Below are 19,762 nucleotides of genomic sequence, written 5' to 3' on the forward strand. Positions count from 1 at the left end.
TACAGAATTCGAGCCAATCGATCGGGCGGTGCACCGGGCGATGGATCAGCCGATTTACGTTAAACCCTTTCCGAACATCAAGTTGGGATTTTGAGTTTGCTCAGCTGCACCGAAACCTTCTCACTCTCCATCTTTCCCACACCACAACGTCTACCGCGGATCGTCACGGCCGCGCGACAGGCTCCACTCAAAGCGATTCGACAGCGCTGACCGTGACCAGCAGTCAATCTTTGTCCTCCTGCAGGCCAGGCAAAGGCGGCAATCACAACACAAGGGTGAGCACTCGATCCCTGGCTGCTTTCGTCAAATCTGGTCCCTCTCAGAGTCAGCGTCATTGCTCACAACATCATGTCCGAGTTTCAGAAGGAAGAGCTCTCGCTCGAAGAGACCAACAAGCTTCGTATATCTCTCGGTCTCAAGCCTTTGGTCGCCGATGATGCACCTGCTCCTGCCAGCGGTAGCGGCGCGACCTCAGCACCCAAGCTGGATGGAGATGCGCTCGCCGCGAAAAACTTCCAGGATAAGCAGGAGCGTGAGCGCAGAGAGCGCGAGGATGAAGATGTCAAGGAACGCTTAGCGAAGGCGCAGGCGAAACGCGATGCTGCACGACGACTCAAAGGTCCCACGCTAGGTGATCTGGATGCAACCGCTTCGGCATCCGCATCAACGTCGAAAGACACGCTCGCCTGGCTCAAGGAATCCAAGAAGCGTGCAAAGGAGCATGCCGCTCGCAGAGCCAAGGAGCTTGAAGAGCAAGAGGCACGTCAACAAGCGCAGTATCGCGAGTCGGATCTCGCCGGGCTCCGCGTCGGTCACGATGCCGACGAATTCGGCGAGGGCGAGGAGCGCATCCTGACGCTCAGAGATGCCGGTGTACTCGACGGAGCCGATGATGAGCTCATGGATGCTGCGCTAGATCAAGCTCAACGCGATGCCAAGAACATAGAGCGCAAGAAGGGCGCAAAACAGTACACCGGATTGGACGAGGAAGAGGCGCTCACCGGGAAGAAAGCCGGTGTCTTGTCAAAATACGACGCCGACCTACCAGATGGAGGCATCGCTTCCGCTGAAGATGCTGGTTTCCGCTTGGGCGCCAACCTCTCCGCTGCCGACCGCCAAGCACAACTCCGGCAGGAAGCTGAACACGCAGCCAGACTCGCCAACAAGCAACTTCTCTCGCTCGACTACGAAAAGAACCAGGAGGTGTCGGACTATCTGCAGGAAGGCGATGTCGGGTTCAAAAAGCCAAAGATCAAGAAGCGGAAGAAGGCAGCAAAGGTCAAGATCAGCTTTGACGATGACGACGAGACTGCCGAACCCGGCTCCAGCGCTGCAACAGCGACTGCCACTGCATCGAAACCGGATGACCTGCCGGACGTCGACATGCAAGATGCTAACGCTTCGACGAGATCTCGTCAGCAAACGGACAACTTTGTCGACGACGATGAATTGCAGGCTTCGCTCGCAAAGTCGCGGCGTATGAAAGCGAAACGGACATTCAACAAGATGACGCCGGAAATGATCGCCAAGAATTTGGCTGCACAGCGAGCCGCTGAAGAGGCGGAGCGGAGGTCGGGTACGGCTACTCCTGGTGTGGCGAATGGCTCGGCGGCTGCGAATGGGGACGCGGGGAGGGACGGAGGCGGTCTCACGTTTGACGAGACGAGCGAGTTTGTTCGAGCGATCAGAGAACGCCCGGCACAGAGCGAAGAGCCAAGGAGGCAGCGCTCTGTTAAGCGGGAATCGGTGGAAGGTGAGCTGGATGCTCATGCAGATGTCAAGAGGGAGGGTTCAGTCGATGCTCTCGCTGCCGATGTGCCAATGAGCGAGCTCGATACAACAGCAGTCAAGACCGAAGCAGACGACGATGTCGACTTGGGTCAGATCAAAGACGAGCTAGAGGAGGGCGAGGCACTGGATCCCGTCAAAGTGGAAACCGAGGCATCTGCGGCCGAAGCAGATGAACACGAGCCAGTGATCGGTCGCGGCATGGCGGGCACGCTGAGCTTCCTGCGCCAGCAAGGCATGCTCCCGCAAGCCGACCCCTCGCTCGCCTCGCGCGAACAGCAACAGCGACAGTACGACGCCTGGCTCTCGGCGCGACGACTCGAGGAGCAGTCGCGCGAACTCGCGCGCCAAGCCTCCAAGGCGTCCGGCTCGTCGCTCGACCAAGCCACACGCGAAGCCGCCAACCGCAATCGCGAGCTGGACGAAGCGCGTCTCGCGCAAGATCGATTCCGCGACTACAAGCCGGATGTCGAGATAAAGTACCACGACGAGTTCGGAAGGGATCTGGATCAGAAGGAGGCGTGGAAGCACCTGTCGCACGTCTTCCACGGCAAGAAGCCGGGGACGAAGAAGCAGGAAAAGCGGTTGAGGAAGATCGAGGAGGAGCAGAAGAGGGAGAGGATGGCAGCGGGAGATACGCCCATGGGCATGGGCAAGGCGTTCAGGGAGAGGAGCGAGAGGATGGGCAAGAGCGGCATGGTGTTGAGCGTCGGGAGCAGGGGTGCGGTTCCGTTGGAGAATGATCTGCTGGGTGGAGAGGGCGAGATGAAGTTGAGCAAGACCAAGGGCAAGGAGACCAGTGGGAAAGCGAGGAAGAAGGTGGATGGAGGGGAGCTGGTGGGGGTCTTGTCGGAAGGAGCAAGTGTGGTGGCGAGTGGGGATGCGTCTGGAAGCGCGAGTGTGACGCAGGGAGGTGGTGGATGGGCGAGGATCGGAAGTGCTACGCCAGCGCCGGCGGGGAACGGAGCTTCGACGGCGGAGGTTTCTGGAGCAAGTGCTGGGTTCAAGCCGGTATCTGCAGCTGGCTTTACCAGCATCTCTCGAGATTCGCCGGCGGCAGGGGAAGGTGGTGCAGACGCGGCTGGACGTGCTAACACACCGTCCAGTGTACCCTTCCGGCTGGCTTTCAGCGAAGTCAAACGTAAAGCTGAAGGTCAATGATGCGGTATTGGTGGAGCAATGTATTTGTATCCGTAATCAGTTACAGCGTGTCTGTGGTCTAGCGTAGCAGAGCCGATGATTCCGTGTCTCCTGCACGGTTGGACCTTGAGCTGCCACTTTCAGCAGCACCATATCCAGCATCTTGCTCTCCTTCCTCCTCATCATCTTCTACCTCTACCGCCTCTCTCTGAACCTCCCTCTCCGGTTCCTTATCACCATACAACACGTAATGCTGCCAACAGAGCACTGCGTCGAAAGCGATGCTCAGAGCGCCTAGAGCGAGTTTTCCCCAATCTCCCGTCACACCCTGCCAACTGCCTTGGATCCAGACGGAATCGATGAAGAGTTGGGCTAGACTGAGCACACCACCGGTTAGGTCGAGGAGGATGTTTTCGATGGCGAAACCTTTGGTACTTTTTCTGTCCTTGTTGAGTTTGATTTGGGGTAGGTATTTTGTGAGGGTGATGAAGAGTTTGATGGAAGAAGCAAAGTCGACGATGTTGAGCCAGGAGACGAGTTTCAAGCGTCTCGCACCTAGGGCGAATACCGTCAGCGTCAGCACCAACGCCAGCGAAAGCGAGACGGTTCGAGAAAGATGCTGGTTCGGTTTCCTATACCAGAGGTACTGAGCTAGGGTGAACAGCGCAAGAATCGTCGCGTGAAGGGAAAAGATAAAGTCGTTCAGCTGAACTACCGAATCCCTCCCACCATGTGCGTGGCGATAGGCCCGTCGGACAGGCTCATAGTAAAACAGCAAGAAGTTGTACACGAAGTACGAAGTGTGCCCGACAGCATTGAGAAAGACAAAGTCGGTAGAGAGACCGATGGTAGAGCGATGGGTGTAGTTGTGAATCACCTGCGGGTAGAAGGACAGCGACCAGGAGACGGTGTATATCCAACCCAGAAGATGGGAGAGGTTGGTGAGGATGCGGGAGGGATGGTCCGAGAGGACCACTGCGGAGCGCGCGATGAGGGTGTGCGAGATGACTCCCATCTTGAAAAGCTTGTTCTAGTGGCGAGGATGGATGGGGGTCGAGAAGAAGAAGAAGGGAACAATCATACCAAGAGTGGTTTTTGGCAGGATGGTGTAAGCCTCCGCCCAACCCGGCTATCATATGACAAAGTCAGAAATGTCACCATCGGCAATTGATAAACGAGAGCGCCAAAGCCCGACGGAAATTCGCAACAGCACGTCACAAAGCGCGCCTGAATCGTCTTTCTGGATTTTTGTTCCGTTCCTTCTCAGGGTTCAGGCTGGCGAAGATCGCTTCGTGTGCGCCCTTTTGTGAGTCGAAAAGCACAACGCTGGAACACACGCACACTCTCAAGGCTTTGCATCCCTTGACACATCGATCAATGGGTGCTACGACAGGCAGAGTAGGCTGAGTGGACAATAACCATGAACGAAGCGGAAGGAGAGAGAGGGAGTAGGGGCTAGAAGTACAAAGGGTGAAACTGACCAGGAGAGAGACGTAACCCAGCTTGTTCTGGCGCACAAGTGGTTTTGAGTGTCGACGTGTTCGGCCACCTCAAAAGAGCGTATCTTCATCTCTCAGATACTCTCCCACATCCGCCTGATGAAAGACGATGATACTCGTCGGGTCCTGCTTCCTCGTATCCACCGTACTCCTTGCCGTCACACCGAAACCCAACGGTGTGCCACTCATCGCCAGCACCACCACGCCCGCATGTTCCGGCGTATCATCCGTGATCCTACCCAGATGCGCCTTGACTACATGGTTACCGTACAGGAACGGCAGCTCTCCATTCGGTTTGATCCACACCTTGTACTTGGCGTGCTGTGCGAGGTAGTCGAGCGATGTTACGTGGAGACGGAATTTACCCGTCTTGCTGAACTTGCCGAAACACGTTCCGAGAGACATGAGGTTGGGTCGTGCGATCGAGATGGCGAGACGCATCGAGGATTCCGAGACGTAGTAGACACGATCGCGGTGGAGGCGAAAGACGTGCGGGTCGTCGGGACGGTCGATGAGGTTGACGAGGTTCTTGCCGATGTAGTTGGCGAGCTTCTCGAAGAGCGTCTTCGTCTCTTCTTCTGTGAGAGGTCGCATTGTGTCTGAAGGGGAGAGAGCAGTCCAGCTGCTGGTCGAGGAGGGTTGGTGTCTTTGCTAGGAAGATGGTCGAGTCTGCTACTTGGTGAGCGTTGAAGGAGCCCGATTCGGAATTGTAGTGAGAGAACAAGCGATACAGACACCGCTTGAGGTACGACGATTGAAGGATGCAGCTGTTCAGCAGGGCAGTCGGTGATGATGGTGTCGAGGATGACAGCCAGGAAGGGAGCAACCACGAATAAAGTTCTTCTCAAGCCAACACAGTGCCGCCTCAAGAAGAAAAGACCAAGAAAAGAAAAAGTTTAAGCTCCACATTTCATCAATGCCCAAAAAAATCAATACAAATCCTTTCCTTCTCGAGGACCCTTTGATTACAACACTCTATTCCACCTGCTGCAGACACCCACATTCAAAATCACCAAAAAGAATCAAAATTTCCTTCCCTCTCTCTCTCTCTCTCTCTCCGAACTCAGCCTTGCCCTCTGATCCCTCAACACCATCACCCTCTGGACCATCTCATACGCTCACCTCACAGCTCCTCTACCATGGCACGCACATCTCGCACCGGTGGATCATCGTCCACCAGCGCAAAGGGCGGTCGTTCCGGCGGCCGTCGAGGTGGCGCCAACACAAGCTCTTCCACACCTTTCTCTTCAGCAGCCTACTCTTCAAGTGCCAAGTCCCGACGCACCCCTCGATCATCCAAATCCGCCGCAGCCACAGCACCCAGTGGACTTCACGATGTATACGACTTTGCCCAGGCCTCGACCGCGTCCCAATCCAAACCGGGCAGAGGCGCTCGCCGCGCGCTAGCCGGCATGAACGCGGACGACTATGCGGATTTGCCCTCCAAGGCGAAAGGCAAGCAGGCAAGGCGTCGTGCAGATGATGACGACGATGATGACGGAGACGACAATGAGGATGATAGCGACGATGCCGATGCCGGGCCGATCGGGCCGAAAGTGTTTGACTCGGACGACGAGCTGAACGGTAGCATTCAGGGAAGCGACGAGGAGTTGGATTCCGACGAGGCGTTTGGCGAGAGCGACGAGGAAAAGTTTGAAGGTTGGACGTTTGGTAGAGGTGCCAAGCAGAGCAAGCGCAGCAAAGGTGATTCCGATGATGATGATGAAGAGCAAGACGAGGAAGACGAAGAGGCCGAGGGAGACGATGGCGGAATGATGGATCTCTCACGCATGCTCGACTCTGCCTCGGACTCCTCTGATGACGGCAATGATGACGACAACGACGTTTCAGAAGACGACGGGAACGATCAGAGCAGCAACAAGCTTGCCAAGCACATCGAATCCTTCGCCGCCGCCGGATCCAAACGCACAGCAACCTCCACCTCGGACGATGAACACAATTCGGATGCACAACCTTCCTCAAAACGTTCGCGCCGCATCCTCTCCGAACGCACCGAAGCCATCCCTGAAACCGAGTTCGCAGCCGCCCACTCTGGGTCCACGCTCCGTCTTGAAGATTTCCTCAGCCCGCTCTCGTCCAACATCGACTTTGCCGACGTGCGCAAATCCACCAAGCTTCTTTCCAACTCGAGCTCCCAATCCACCTCTGCCGCCCCCACCGCGTCCAAAAAGGGAGGAGGTGCTCTCTCCGCCCCGCTCCCCTCCGTCCTCCAAGACCGACTCGACCGCCAAGGAGCCTACTCGATCACCCGCGACGAAGTTCAAGGCTGGCAACCAACCATCAACCGTCTTCGCGATGCCGAACATCTCTCCTTCCCGCTCCAGAAACCCTCCGTCACCCCTGCCTCCACCTCCGGTCTCGTCGCCACCTTTACACCGGACAACGATATGGAGGCGTCCATCGCCGCCATGCTTACCGAGGGCGGATTGACGGAGAAGCAGCTGGCGGCGCAGGAGGATCTGGCCATGAACAAGCTCGATCCATCCGAAGCCAGGGCAAGGCGCGATGAACTGCGCAGGATGAGGATGTTGATGTTCCGCGCAGAGCAAAAGGCGAAGCGCGTCAGCAAGATCAAGAGCAAGACGTACAGGAAGCTGCACAGGAAGGAGAAGGAGAGGCTGAAGGAACAGATGAAAGAGTTGGCCTCCGACGACGAGGACGAGGAGGACGACTTGGAAGAGAGGATGAAGCTCGAAAGGGATCGGGCTAGGGAGCGAGCCACGTTGAAGCACAAGAACACGAGCAAGTGGGCCAAGAACATCTTGGCAGGGAGACACGGAGAGCACAACCAGGAGGCCAGGAACGAGATCGATGCGCAGTTGCGCAGGGGCGCTGAACTCAGAAGCAAGATCCAGGGCAGGGAGGTCGGCGACGATTCGGATGATTCGGACGATGACGACTTTGACGAGCGAGCAGACGACGTGGATGACGAGCAGGTGGTGGGCGACGCATTCGACGAACTCGAGGCGTTGGAGGCCAAGGAAGAGGCCAAGCGTCGCAAGGACGAGGCCGAATTCGAGAAAGTGGGTGGCAAGAAGGGTGTGTACGGGATGAAGTTCATGAAGGATGCGAGGGAGAGGCAGTATGCAAAGATCAGGGGGGATGTGGATGACTTCGTTACAGAGATGCGAGATCTCGGTGCTGAAGACGAGGAGGAGCGGGACGACGGAGAGCCGGTGGTCGCTAGGAAGGGTCAGAGTGAAGGCGCGAGCTCGGTGTACGTTCAGGGCAACAAGGGCAGGGCGATGTACGGCACCACTGCGTCGTCCAGCGTCACCCCTGCTCCCACGGTCGAAAGCAAGAAACCCGCTCAAACGCAACACCACCCTTCCTCCTCCGCAGCCCCCGCTTCGCACAGCATCGAAGTCGCACCCACCCCAACCACCACCAAGAAACCCGCTACATCATCCAAGCCCCTCACCACCGCTTCACATGACGATGACGACGACGCCTCCAACCCCTGGCTCACCATCTCCTCCTCCGGCCACGCTTCCAAACTCTCGCGCAAGAACAACACTTCTTCGCACGATTCCTCCTCGGCATCCAAATCCCAGCTGCGGGCATCCAAAACCGCCTCGAAAGCCTCCGCTTCCAAAGCAGCAGTTCTTGCGGACGAGGCGCTGCACATTTCGCTGGATTCGCATCTCGCCGATGGCGAGTCGGACGATGAACAACCGAGCGAGATTGTTTCCAAGCGTCGTGCTAACGCGGGAATGACGGCGCTGGAGCAACGTGATTTGGTGTCAACCGCCTTTGCAGGGGATGATGTGGTTGCTGATTTCGCCGAGGAGAAGAGACGCGTGGTCGAAGAGGACTCGTCCAAGGTGGTGGATACCTCGCTGCCCGGGTGGGGCAGTTGGACTGGTCGGGGCATCAAATCTCGACCTTCTAACCCCAAGTTTCACCGCAAGATTCAAGGGATCGACGCCGGTCAACGGAAAGACGCCAAGATGGATAACGTGATCATCACGGAAAAGAGGGATAAGAAACAGGACAAATTCCGGGCAAAAGATCTACCCTATCCCTACACCAGTCTGGCTCAGTACCAAGCTGCCATGCAACAACCACTGGGGAAAGAGTGGAATACGAGGATAGAGACCAAACGGTTGAATTTGCCGAGGGTGCTCAAAACCCCAGGCAAGGTCATCGCCCCCGTCAGGAGGAAGTTCTAGTTGGCAGTGCAGTACATTCGGGAAAAAAAAAGCGATTTCTTATAGATCAACGGTTTGGTATTGTGTGTGTGTGGAAGCAGTACGAAGTGAGAGAGCTGGCGTGGTTGACAGACGAGCAAGATTCGGCGGACGCTTGCAGGAGTGTTATACTTGTGGATGATGCGCGGCAAAACGACGAAAGACATACAAGGTGCTAGGTGCAGAGGACTTTCTCTCAGTTCTAGGCCGTCGTGGGGTGTAGCCCTACCACAGGGCGGAAACGCAGCGAGTTCCAGGAAAGTATGATGCCTAACAGGTGAAAACGACGTTTGGCGATTGAACTGAATGAGGACTCTCTACACCTGACCATTCGACCCCTTCTTGACGATCCTCAACGGCCGTGTCTCGCCTGCTCCCACCTTCACGGCACTGTTCAACCCCAACCCACTCACACTCTTCCCGATTATCCCGTCGCCGCTCCCGCTACTCTCCTGCCTCCGACTCCTGCCCGCAAAGAACCTCGCCTGGCCCGACGTCGGCGGTCTCGGCCTATCCAACGCCGACACTCTCCCATCCTCCACCCCCAACTTCGGCGAGAACGACGGCATCGACGTCGAGTTGCCCATCATCGGAGTACGTGCGCCTTCCCTACCCGCCTCTTCGGCCGCCTCCTGTCGCATCCTCGCATAGTACCTCGCGATCGGGGTCGACGTTGTAGCCGAGCTCGAATCGTCCAGCGCCAACGCGTCCAGTCGAAGCGACGTATCTCGAGACGTGTTCGACCGTGCCGATGAAGACGATAGCTCCGAAAAGTGGCCGAGTGACGTCGAGGGTCGTTCGTACGCTTCTCCGCGTCCAGCCGTGGTAGAGAAAGCGAGGTACTCGGGCAGATCGATTGACGGCGTCACGCTCGGTCTGCGTTGATGAACCTTCTCCGCCTGCTCCTGCTTCTCCTCCGCCGCCTTTCTCGTAGGAGACGAAAGCAGTGCGCTCAACCTGCTCGAGCTAGCTCTCTTCCTAATCATGACCGGCAGCTTGCTCGGCGACGCCAACTTGGCCGGCTTGGCAGGTCTCGCCGGCTTCTCCGGCTCCACCTTCTTCGCCTCGAACGCAGCTACAACGCTGGCAGCCGCCACCCCCACATCCTCGGGAGATCCCGAAAACACCACCTCCCGATGTCGCACCATCACCTGCAATAGCGGCAACGAGATGCTGACCGTAGGCGCAAGCACCAGCGTCAGGTTGCTAATCGGCATCTTGGTGCTAGCCACCACCGACGGCTGCGCCAACATGCCCAGGTGGTCGGTCAGCTCGCGCAGGAGGTACCAGTTGTAGATCGGGAGCGGGCGCATCAACGGTCGCAGCTCGGAGGCCACTTTGTCCGAATCGAGTGCTGCCGCGCGTTCGTCGGTGATCTTGCCTCCGCCGCTCGTCGAATGTGCTTCCGCGCCAGCTCCGCTATCACCGTGGGACAGCAACCGCAACACCGCCTGGTCGAGCAGCCTACTCTGCGCTAGCGGAATCAGCGGTTCAGGCAGCTCTCGAAGGTAGCTCTTGAGCAAGCTGCAGACGGAATTGATGTCGAGATCGGCGGGGCTGATCTGGTCCAGAAGCAGATCGTTGCGCGGGTCGGAAAAGTGGAGACGCAGTTTCGACGTGTGACTGCTGCGACCGCTGATTCGGTAGATGCCTTCTTCGGACGGACCCCACTTTTCGAGGCTTTCGATGCAGCGTACAACCACGCGAGGCAGGTACAGATGACGCGCCTCTTCGCGACTGAGGGGCTCGTTGGGGGAAACGGCGACAGAGGCGCGGGGAGTGACGTGAGGCGATTCGAGAAAGTTGGCGCTGAATTGCTGGCCGAGATCAGGTACGCCGAGATGGTCGTCCTCGCCACCGCTGCCGTTGGTCAGGCGGTTCTGTTCGGACGCAGCGAGACTGGACAGACGAGAGCGTAGAACGGCGTCTTGAAGAGGTGCACCGAAGACACCGCCTACCGCCGACCGTGTGCTGCTCGCATCGTAACCGTCGAGAAGCACCAGCCACTGTCGCGTGGGTTCGTTCTCGGCAGTGCTGGCAGCTGGAGCAGTGGCGTTGCTGCTAGTTTGATAGCCGAATGTGTTGCCGGAGGAACCACCCGCACTACGATTGGCAGCAAAGCCAGGGCTGGTAGCATTGTTGGAAGTCTGCAGCGTCTTCATAAAGTCCCATCCCTTCCTGCCCATAGCAGCGCCAAATTGGCCGACGTGTCCCAAGGCGCCGACCACACCACCTGTACCGTTAGATGAGGACCTTGCCATGGCGGGCGAAGTGTACTGGGAGTAGCCAAACGAGGCGCCCGCTCCACCCGCTCGCGGCGGATTCAGCCTTCGCGGAGGCGGCATCGGCGTACCTGCCGACGCACGTAGCGCCCCTGCATCCAGTCGAGCTTCCGCCACAGCTTCCTGCGATCGCGCGTGCGCGACGTTGCGGTAGACGCCATTGCCTGGCCCTGCACTCGCTGGTGGTTGTAGCAGCGCGTCGCCCGCGTTGCCACCGTCGCTCCTGTTGGTAGAATCGTGCAGTGGCGGGATGGTTGCAGTGTTGGGTGCAGATATGGATCCGAGCGACGAGTTGCTGGCTGAGCCAGACCGTGGGAAAGCGGTCAAGAGGCTTGGTTTGGGCTTGGGTGGTTTGGGCGGAGCGATACCGTTGCTGGTCGAAGCGTGGTAAGGGTTGCCAATGGAAGACGCGGGACCCACGGTGGCGGGTGGATTGCCTCTACCGCTGAAGACCTGAGCCAGACCGTTCTTGGCGGTATCGCCGCCATTGATGCTGCGAGAGGCACGACCCACCGTCGCAGAGTGTTTGTTGAGGAAAGGCGATGCCGATGAGCCAGGCCCCGGCGTGAGATAGCCAGGTGCAGCCGCACCGCCGTTGTAGACCGGTTGCTGCTGCTGTTGTTGCGACGTGGTACGTTCGCGTGATGGGAACAAGAAAGTTCTACCACCGATGACATCCTCGCTGGAGGAATCCGCCGTGGAGGGTCGAGAGGAAGCTGCGACATTGCTCTGCTTTGCGCCTGCGCGCCTAAGCTTGGTAAAGGAGAAGGAATGCTTGCTTCCGCTGCTCAGACTGCCTGTGCTACCGTTGTTGAGCGAACTCGCATCGTGTGGCAGATGATCGGTAGAACTGGCCGAGGAGATCGAGAGACTGCCGCTGCTGGATTGATTGCGAGAATGGGAAAGGGCACGGTGCATGTTGGCAGACGTGATGGGCGGATCGAGGGGCCGGTTGAGCAATGGACTGGGCTGTTTGCTGTTGATGGGAGAGTCGATCAGCTCGAGAAAGTCGGGATGCTCTGCTCCATACAGGCGCGGTGGCATGACGGGCATGGTGGCAGAATCGTGCATACGCGGCGTAGATAGACCGCGAGAGTCCTTGGAGCTGGCCGAGGTGGTTGTGGTATCGTCGTCGCGTCGTCGAATGATGTGGATGCCAGCATCGAGCATCTCTTGTTCGGACAAGAAGGTTTCGACGACGGGGCGAGGCGACCGCGAGTCGATCGGCGAGCTACGAGCATGCTCTGCTTGGCCCGGTATGGCGACATTGAGCGGGAACAGGTGGGCGTTGTCCAAGTCGGAATGGTGCATTTCGCGATTGTAGGGGTTGTCGAGTTGGATGGTCTTTTGTTGAGCCTGGTACCATGCCTGCTTGTGTTTTTTGGATTCATGGAGCGGAGGACTGAGCGGTAGAGATGACCTGGATAAAGATTCTTGTTTGAGCGAGGTGAGGCTTTCGGAGAGGGAAGGAGCAGGAGAGACAGCACGGAGCGTAGGCTGAGGCGTTGCAGCACGCTCTAACGCCGAGGCCAAGGAATCGGCATCGGAGCCAGAGAGGGAAGCGCTTTTGCGGTGACGGCGACGAACGTCTGCGGTGGAGGAAGGATCGGAACGATGGTCTCTGTTGCGCAAGCCCAAGCCAGTAGAGAGGATCGAGATGCTGGACGACTTGGTGCGCTTCGGTCGCTGAAAGGCCGGTTTGGTGGAGGCGGACGGCAGAGGCGGAGGTGGTGAGCGTTGCGTCCCTAGCGGAGCAGGAGAGGCGGCAGGGCGAGTGGTGGATGGATAAGCGGGGATGCTAGTGTCTGCGTAAGCCGAGTATTGACTCTGCTGCGAGTCAAACGACTGAGAAGCATTTGGCGCCGGAGGAGCAGAGGCAATGTTGAGCGAGTTGGAAGAAGAGAGGCGTCGGAAGCGGCGGAAGGGGTCGGGCGACTTGCGACCAGAAGAGAAGAGACGAGAGCGGGGAGTGGTTTCGTGTTCGAAGGTGGCCGAAGAATCGGCGGTGGTGGCAGAACGCGGCGAGCTCGGGATGCGAGACGAGGAGGCATCGATGCTGGCCGTGCTGCTGCTGGGTGTGCCAAGGATGTGGACGCCTGCGCCCCTGTTCTGAGTGTGGTTCTGGTGAGTGCGAGCAGCAATGGCCGACGAAGAGTAGGAGTGGGTGAACGGCATGATGGACAGCAGAACAAGGACGGCAGTCTGAGAGGCCCAAGCGTAGGGCACGCGCAGCACGATCTAGCGCGCCGTTGGACTCGGTAGACTGAAGCTAGTAGTTGGAAAAGATCATCGGGGTGGATGTTGGCACGAATCTGCAGGTATGCAGGAAGTGTGATGTCGAGTGGGCGAGAGCGATACGGAGCAATAAGTGAGATGGGAGCTCTCGATGGTGGGCTGCGTAGATGCAAAGAAAGGTGTAGCCGAGAAAGTGCTACGAGCGTGAGAGGGTCCGAGAGCAAAGAGAGAAGTGCTGTTCAGCAAAAGACGGGGCCGAAGCGACAGGCGTGCATGCAGGCAACAAAGAGGGTGGACTGGGCGCTCGTTGCAAGCGATGAATCGAGGTGCGAGAGATGGAGGAGCCGTCGCACGATCGTCTCGAGTTGGTGACACACCGCCAAGCCAGACGGTGGATACTGTTGACGAACAATGGCAGAGTTGATGAAGACGGAAGGGACCAACGAGATGAGATGGGGGGAGAGGAGTAACCGCAGCGTTGGATCGTGCGAAAGAGAAGGGTTCCACAAAGGAACGCAGCTGAAATGTGACTTTTTGGAAATGCAAACGTGTGAAATGTCAAAGATGCTGTGCACAATGAGCACAAACAGAGGTGTGCGGAGGTGTGACTTTAACGCAGCGTCCAGCCTCCCTGTCTCACAGGAGTCAAGAGACACCGCAAGACTGGACACGGGTCCACTTTGTGCGTTGCGGCGGAGGTGGCGTCGTGTTCCAAAAAAAAGACAAATTCGAGGCTAACGTTGATTCTGAGAACGGCAGCCAACGCTTGACACCAAGAGCAACCAGATCGTTGCCTTGACGACCACCATCCTGTCTCGTGAATACCGTGCATTGTGCTTGAGCTAGGACAACAGCAACCGTCGACCAGCGACTATTGAATCACAAAACAGATCGCTGTCGTTTCTTGTTCCTCGATCTGACCTGCAAGGAGCGAGGGTCGTGTTGCATTCAGCGGGCGGCTCGCTTGGCGAGCTTCTCCAAACGGCTCACCTCGCTCGCTCGCTCGCACAAACAAATCGCCATGCGTTTAGCCGAATTTGCCTGGCGCGCGCGCGGTGTTCCAAGTGAAAGACACCGCAAAACCCGGACCGAACGATTTTCGCAGATCCTACACTCTGTAAATGGTAGCTCATCTCGTCGTTCGGCGTCGTCCACTGTCCACAGGAAGCGGTCCTCGAGCTTGCCGAGCTTCGATCCGATACAGCTCGAAGACGGTGCGTGCAAAGCGCCATGCAAGACACGAGCCAATGCACGACGCACCGAGACCCCTTAGACGGCGTCGACAAAATCTGAATCCCACATTCAGCCTCAAAATTCCAAAGAGTCTGGATCCAAAAGGCGGGGGCTGGGCGGGGCGGGCTCGTTCCTAAGCGAGGTCTGCTTAGCCGACACTGGCACCACGAACCATCCTTTTCGAAAGATTGATGTGCTGTTGCGACGACTCAACAACTCCCAAATATTCATCGCAGACTTCCTCCTCTTCGTCGAGCGCACAAGGAGTCTCACCACATCCCAAACATCACACGATTCATCGTTCAAATTGTCCATATCAGATCCATTCGCAAAGCCTGTCGCTCCTTTTACGTGAGCAAGACATCCGAAGCGACACATCCAACATTGCCCCAATAATCCCTCGCCCTAACGACCAACCTGTATTTGCCCCTTCCACCCTCCTCGCCATCCTGATCTATGACGCTCTGAACGTTGAACGCACCACCCACCCTGGGCTCTCCCCTCGTCGTTCTGCTTGCCGAATAGTAGAGCCTCTTCTCCTTCTCGTCAAACTGACTCGTGATTTTTTCTGGGAAGAATCGTCCGTGCGAAAACGCAGCCATGTAGTGCGAGAACAGCTTGGACGTCCAACGATATCCGCCGTCCTCTTTGCTCTGACTGGGAGGAGTCCAGTTGTTGGGCAACTTGGAGTGCTCGAACACGCTCCTCCAGTAGCGCTTGTCCTTTTCGGCTGTACCTGTGGGATCGGTGTCTCCACCGAGATCGCACTCCATCCCTCTCTGCACCTCCCTCTGCCCCGCAAGCTTCTTCTTGATCCCCAGATCCAATGCGTACACCGCCAGATTGTCCATTCCATCGCCTGGATCCCCGGGAGTCTGTTGGAAGTACTCGAACCCGACAATCACTTCCGTCGGACCTTGCAGCGTCGGTGTCCAGAAATCGTTGCTCGTGGCATAGGCGTTCGGAGGAATGTTCAGCGGATCCGTCGAAGGTTTCGCAAAGTAGACTAGAGTCGGAGATCCGTAGGGGGTGATGCTCGATCGGTAGTTCTTGCCTTCCGTGAACGCGTGCAGTGGATGGAAGTATTGCCACCCTTCTTCGTCCGGTGACTTCCACTCGGTCCAACTGACATCTGGTCGCGAAACCCGCACCTCGAGCGCTCGATACCGATACGGGTAGTAGGAGACTTGGCGATCCGGTTTCGAAGTAGCATGATCCGCAGGCGGTTCCACCGACGGAGGCTCGATCGAAAGCCCTTCCCTCAAAGCATGCCCTACCACGTCGCCTCTCAACACCGTATCGCCTTCCTTGACGCTGACGGTGGATCCATCGATACCGAAGATCTGGTACACGATCGACCACTCGTCCCGAATCATGACACAGAAACTCCTCTCGTCATTCTCCCCCGCAGCAGGACCGTAGATCGGCGGTCGTCGGAAAGTATGCTCCCTCGCCCAGACGATCTGACCCGACACCGGAGCAAAGACTTCCTCCGGAGGCAGGATCATCTTCTCGTGAACGTCCTCCGGCTCGTCATCGTCATCATCGCGTGGATTGGTGATGCTCATCGGAACCTTGATCTGTACGCCCAACGTCCATGCCGACTGATCTACAAACACGCCAAAATTGCGATCGTTGACGAACCGTGACGATTTGGGAATCATCGGATTCTCCATAGCTCCCGCGATGCGGTTGACATCCTTGGGATGCCAAGTCCTGTCCTCTTGACCTGGCCTTCTGTCTCGCGCGTTTCCGGCGAGCGGCCAGGAAGCACGCGATTCTTCGAGATGCAGGTGTCCCACCCAGAACTGCTTGATCTCTTGCTCTGGTTTGTCGCTTGAGGAGGGTGCCGTGATCTTGTCGAGCTTCACTGTAACGACGAAGCTCTGCAGGGCCTCGTGGGAGGAATCTTTGCGCGTTGCTTCGACCGACTGCCAGTATTTCGTCCAACCAGGACATGATCGTTCGTCGAGGTGGAATCGACCGTCGGGAAGCAACGATTGCGGAGATGCTTGGCAGTCGAGTGCGCCATCCCCTTGATGAATCCACTGCGCAGACGGATCCTTCGGATGTGGGATCGGTGACCACGCATGCTCCGGCGGCGAAAGCTTGAGATCGTCCGCTTCGCACGCCTCGATTCCTCCTGCCTCCTTGCCACATTTAAGCATGACTTGATCCCGCGTCCTCAGCCTGACGGGTCCCAGCGACGCTCTTGCTGAAGTAGAGGCGTACAGCGTTGGATCGAAATGCACTACCAGCGGTTGCGGCTGGAACGGGTCGGTCTGATTAGAGTGATCTGGACGGTGTACGACGGATGGTGCGTGCGCCTGGTTGATGTAAAGACCCGAATGAGAGAGTCGGAGCGATGGGACTGGTTCTGTATCGTCATCTTCGACGAGCGTCGAGCTGGCGTACAGTTCCTGTGCTTCATCGTATGGGAGCTCGGCGGACGACGCTGCTGTAGGAGAAGCAGAGGGGAACGAGAACGGGATTTGGCGATGGGGTCGATTTGAGCCAGCCAGGCTTATCGAGGCTTGCGCCAAGAGCAGTAGGAGTGAAGCGCCCTTCATGGTGGTCCCAAATGAGTAACAAGCGAAGCGTGGCTATGGTCGAGATCATGCAACGCTCATCTCCCGAGGTGTTCAGCAGCCGCGATGCTGAGGAATAGCGCGAGAGTCGTTCGCAAGCGTAGTGACTGGAACAGATCGTAGTGCGATGTATGTGGAGAACAATGAGTGGGCGTGGCGATGTTGATGGTGATGGGAATGACGATGATGAGGGCAAGGCGGGGGGAAGCACAGTAGAACGTGCACTCCTCTTTCCAATTTCGATTTCTAGATTTCAGCTGCAGTTCGGCTTTCCAACCCAAAATGCAGCGCCACGGATCGACGTTGCGTTGTTCTGCCTTGCTTGCTCGGCTGGCTCGATTGCCGCGCTGTGCTGCTGTTGCTGCTTTTCCTGCTGTCACCTTGACTCCGCCTGCTCACGGCGCGAGGGAAAGCTTAACTTTCGCATCCCGGAAGACGGCTTTGAAGCTGTTTTGGCCTCCACATGACACCGCTCTCACACAGTTGTCTCGACAACCTCAACCTGCTCCTCCTCCGCCTTCCAGTCGATCATCAGCCACTCAACCCTCCCGCTTCACGCTGCATCATGGCGCTAGGCGTCCGTCCCTCGCGCCAAGCCCTCTCCTCCCTCTACCAAGCTCTCGACTTTACCGACCACCTCCGACTCACGCAACCCGACCTTGGCTACACCACCACGCACTCCTCCTCCTCCGCCAACACAGCCGCCAATCGGTACCGAGACATTCTCGCCTACGACCACGCGCTCCTACCTCAGCCTTATCTCAACGCCGCCTTCATCCCTCCCTTTCCTTCTACAAGCCTCAGCTTCATCGTCAGTCAAGCTCCTTTACCACAAACCTACACCGCCTTCTACACACATGTGGTGCAGCAGCGCGTCAGGGTGCTGGTGAACCTCACTCCGCTAGTCGAAAAAGGAAGGGCAAAGTCGGATCAGTACTGGCCTGACGAGGGTAAAGAGTCGTCGCTAGAAAACGGGTGGAAGGTGAAGAACGAATCGGAAAAGACGATCGAATTGGATCAGGGCAAAGCGACTCTGATCCGACGAGTCATCCACATCAACGGCGGCAACGACAACCAACTCTCAGACCACGGATGGAGCGTCATGCAGTTTCACCTCACAAGCTGGCCAGATCACGGCGTCTTCCCGACCACACTGGTGCTCCAGCTCATGCACGAGACGCAGCAGGTGGCCACGACAAAGATGTACCCACCTCCACCGACCTGGATCCACTGTTCGGCGGGTGTGGGTAGGTCTGGTACGCTGGCAGCTGCGTACGTCGCACAGGCTGTCGTCGGTGGTGCCAAGCAGAATCAGGACATGCCGAGGGACTCGTTGATGGGTAGGAACGCGAGCGCAGAGCTGTGGGATCTGCCGGTCAGGATAGTCGAGCATCTCAGGAGGTACAGGGCGAGGATGGTGCAGACGATCGAGCAGTTTGAGGCTGTCTACGACATCGTTGCTGAGCTAGGCAAGCAAGCTGGATTGGTGGGAAAGTAGATACAGTGATTCGCATGATGTATTGGTAGCACAGGTTCGCAAAACATGATCATCATCTTCGCAACTAGATCGAGCGTAACTGGACCTTTCTCTAAAGCTTAGGCACCCGACCATCGGCCAAGGGACCCTTGTACGGCACCCGCAACCACGCAGCCAACTGCTCGAACCTATCGCTACCAAACCACATACCCGTCTCACCATCGCTTCCCCTCTCCACCACCATACTCGGCATTCCGAACATCCCCTCTTCCTCCACCAACTTCTTCGCTTCCTCCTGCAGTTTGCTCCTGGCGTCCTTCTGCATGCTCTTGTCCAACACCTCGGCGACCTTTTCCTTGCCCAACCCGAGATAGTTGGCTTTGGCGAAGATACTTTCGAGATCTTCCCGAGTTGCGCAGGGGGAATCGTGTACCCAGATCGCAGCGAAACACGCTTCCACCGCCGCTTCCAGCGTCGACGGAGAGGTGGTGGAGAGAACATCTAGAAATGTCTGGAGGTGCATGGTGTTGATCGGGAAGTTGGCCGGTTGGTTGAGAGCGATGTCGAAGAACTTGGTGGCGCGGTCACGATCGTGCCACATCCAGGCGCCTTTGTTGACCACCGAGATGGGTGGTTTGTTGCCCGAGAACTGCAGAACCAAGAACGTTGATTCGAGACAGAAGGGGTCAGCTTTCTGAGGAACGAAATTGAAAAGGGGGATGTCAAAGGCTTACCTTCATGATGTATCCCAAGTTGACGGGTTTGTACGTCTGAACCAATAGAAATGCAATAAGCACACATCGAAAGGTCAGCCAATCCCTTGCGACAACGTACCACAACATAAGAATGCCGCGAAACGATTACTCACAACATCCAAATTCCAAAGCTTCTGATAGCGTTGAATCACTCGAAACCCAACATACGACCACGGGGATACCACGTCAAAGTAGAACCACACCTTGTTGCGTACCGCTGCCGACATTCTGTGTTTTCGATGCTGTAGAAGCTTAGAGCAGAGAAAGAGGGGTTGGTGGTGGGAGGTTGGAGAGAAGAAGGGAAGCAAGGTATGGTGATGGATTGAGGGACTGTACTACCCCACAATTTCGGCAGATTTGCGTGGACTCGGCAATCCGGTTTTGTGCAGACGCCGAGGCAGGAAAAGGTTGGCGCGTGCATTTCCCCTCACGAATGGTCACCGCCAGAAATGTCCGACTTTGCTCAAAACCTTGTCGGATCATCCGGCTGTCACGCTAACTCACACACGGGGTTCTGTCGTGAGACATTAGATCGAAGATCATTGATGAGCGAT

The 19,762-nt window shown here is 57.2% G+C and overlaps 9 protein-coding genes across 9 annotated transcripts; 4 read left to right on the forward strand and 5 right to left on the reverse strand.

The window, feature by feature from the left end:
* Positions 1–348: 348 nt before the first annotated feature.
* On the forward strand, positions 349–2,949 carry PHSY_002213 (hypothetical protein; the record flags this gene model as incomplete). The annotated part of the gene is made up of 1 exon (XM_012332837.1): positions 349–2,949. The coding sequence occupies one exon, from the start codon at positions 349–351 to the stop codon at positions 2,947–2,949; it is 2,601 nt and encodes an 866-aa protein (XP_012188227.1).
* Positions 2,950–3,007: 58 nt separating this feature from the next.
* PHSY_002214 (pq loop repeat protein) lies at positions 3,008–3,943 on the reverse strand (the record flags this gene model as incomplete). Its single annotated transcript, XM_012332838.1, has 1 exon — positions 3,008–3,943. One exon carries the CDS (start codon positions 3,941–3,943, stop codon positions 3,008–3,010), a length of 936 nt encoding a protein of 311 aa, XP_012188228.1.
* Positions 3,944–4,478: 535 nt separating this feature from the next.
* PHSY_002215 (hypothetical protein) lies at positions 4,479–5,021 on the reverse strand (the record flags this gene model as incomplete). The annotated part of the gene is made up of 1 exon (XM_012332839.1): positions 4,479–5,021. One exon carries the CDS (start codon positions 5,019–5,021, stop codon positions 4,479–4,481), a length of 543 nt encoding a protein of 180 aa, XP_012188229.1.
* Positions 5,022–5,839: 818 nt separating this feature from the next.
* PHSY_002216 (hypothetical protein) lies at positions 5,840–8,620 on the forward strand (the record flags this gene model as incomplete). Its single annotated transcript, XM_012332840.1, has 1 exon — positions 5,840–8,620. The coding sequence occupies one exon, from the start codon at positions 5,840–5,842 to the stop codon at positions 8,618–8,620; it is 2,781 nt and encodes a 926-aa protein (XP_012188230.1).
* Positions 8,621–8,955: 335 nt separating this feature from the next.
* PHSY_002217 (hypothetical protein) lies at positions 8,956–13,095 on the reverse strand (the record flags this gene model as incomplete). Its single annotated transcript, XM_012332841.1, has 1 exon — positions 8,956–13,095. One exon carries the CDS (start codon positions 13,093–13,095, stop codon positions 8,956–8,958), a length of 4,140 nt encoding a protein of 1,379 aa, XP_012188231.1.
* A 1,640-nt stretch (positions 13,096–14,735) lies between these two features.
* Positions 14,736–16,556, reverse strand: PHSY_002218 (hypothetical protein; the record flags this gene model as incomplete). Its single annotated transcript, XM_012332842.1, has 1 exon — positions 14,736–16,556. One exon carries the CDS (start codon positions 16,554–16,556, stop codon positions 14,736–14,738), a length of 1,821 nt encoding a protein of 606 aa, XP_012188232.1.
* Positions 16,557–16,634: 78 nt separating this feature from the next.
* PHSY_002219 (hypothetical protein) lies at positions 16,635–16,901 on the forward strand (the record flags this gene model as incomplete). The annotated part of the gene is made up of 1 exon (XM_012332843.1): positions 16,635–16,901. The coding sequence occupies one exon, from the start codon at positions 16,635–16,637 to the stop codon at positions 16,899–16,901; it is 267 nt and encodes an 88-aa protein (XP_012188233.1).
* Positions 16,902–17,541: 640 nt separating this feature from the next.
* PHSY_002220 (tyrosine-protein phosphatase) lies at positions 17,542–18,474 on the forward strand (the record flags this gene model as incomplete). The annotated part of the gene is made up of 1 exon (XM_012332844.1): positions 17,542–18,474. One exon carries the CDS (start codon positions 17,542–17,544, stop codon positions 18,472–18,474), a length of 933 nt encoding a protein of 310 aa, XP_012188234.1.
* A 91-nt stretch (positions 18,475–18,565) lies between these two features.
* PHSY_002221 (hypothetical protein) lies at positions 18,566–19,435 on the reverse strand (the record flags this gene model as incomplete). The annotated part of the gene is made up of 3 exons (XM_012332845.1): positions 18,566–19,102; positions 19,188–19,223; positions 19,322–19,435. 3 exons carry the CDS (start codon positions 19,433–19,435, stop codon positions 18,566–18,568), a joined length of 687 nt encoding a protein of 228 aa, XP_012188235.1.
* Between the last annotated feature and the right edge of the window lie 327 nt (positions 19,436–19,762).

Source organism: Pseudozyma hubeiensis (assembly GCF_000403515.1).
Source record: "Pseudozyma hubeiensis SY62 DNA, scaffold: PHS22, whole genome shotgun sequence".
Classification (NCBI taxonomy): domain Eukaryota; kingdom Fungi; phylum Basidiomycota; class Ustilaginomycetes; order Ustilaginales; family Ustilaginaceae; genus Pseudozyma; species Pseudozyma hubeiensis.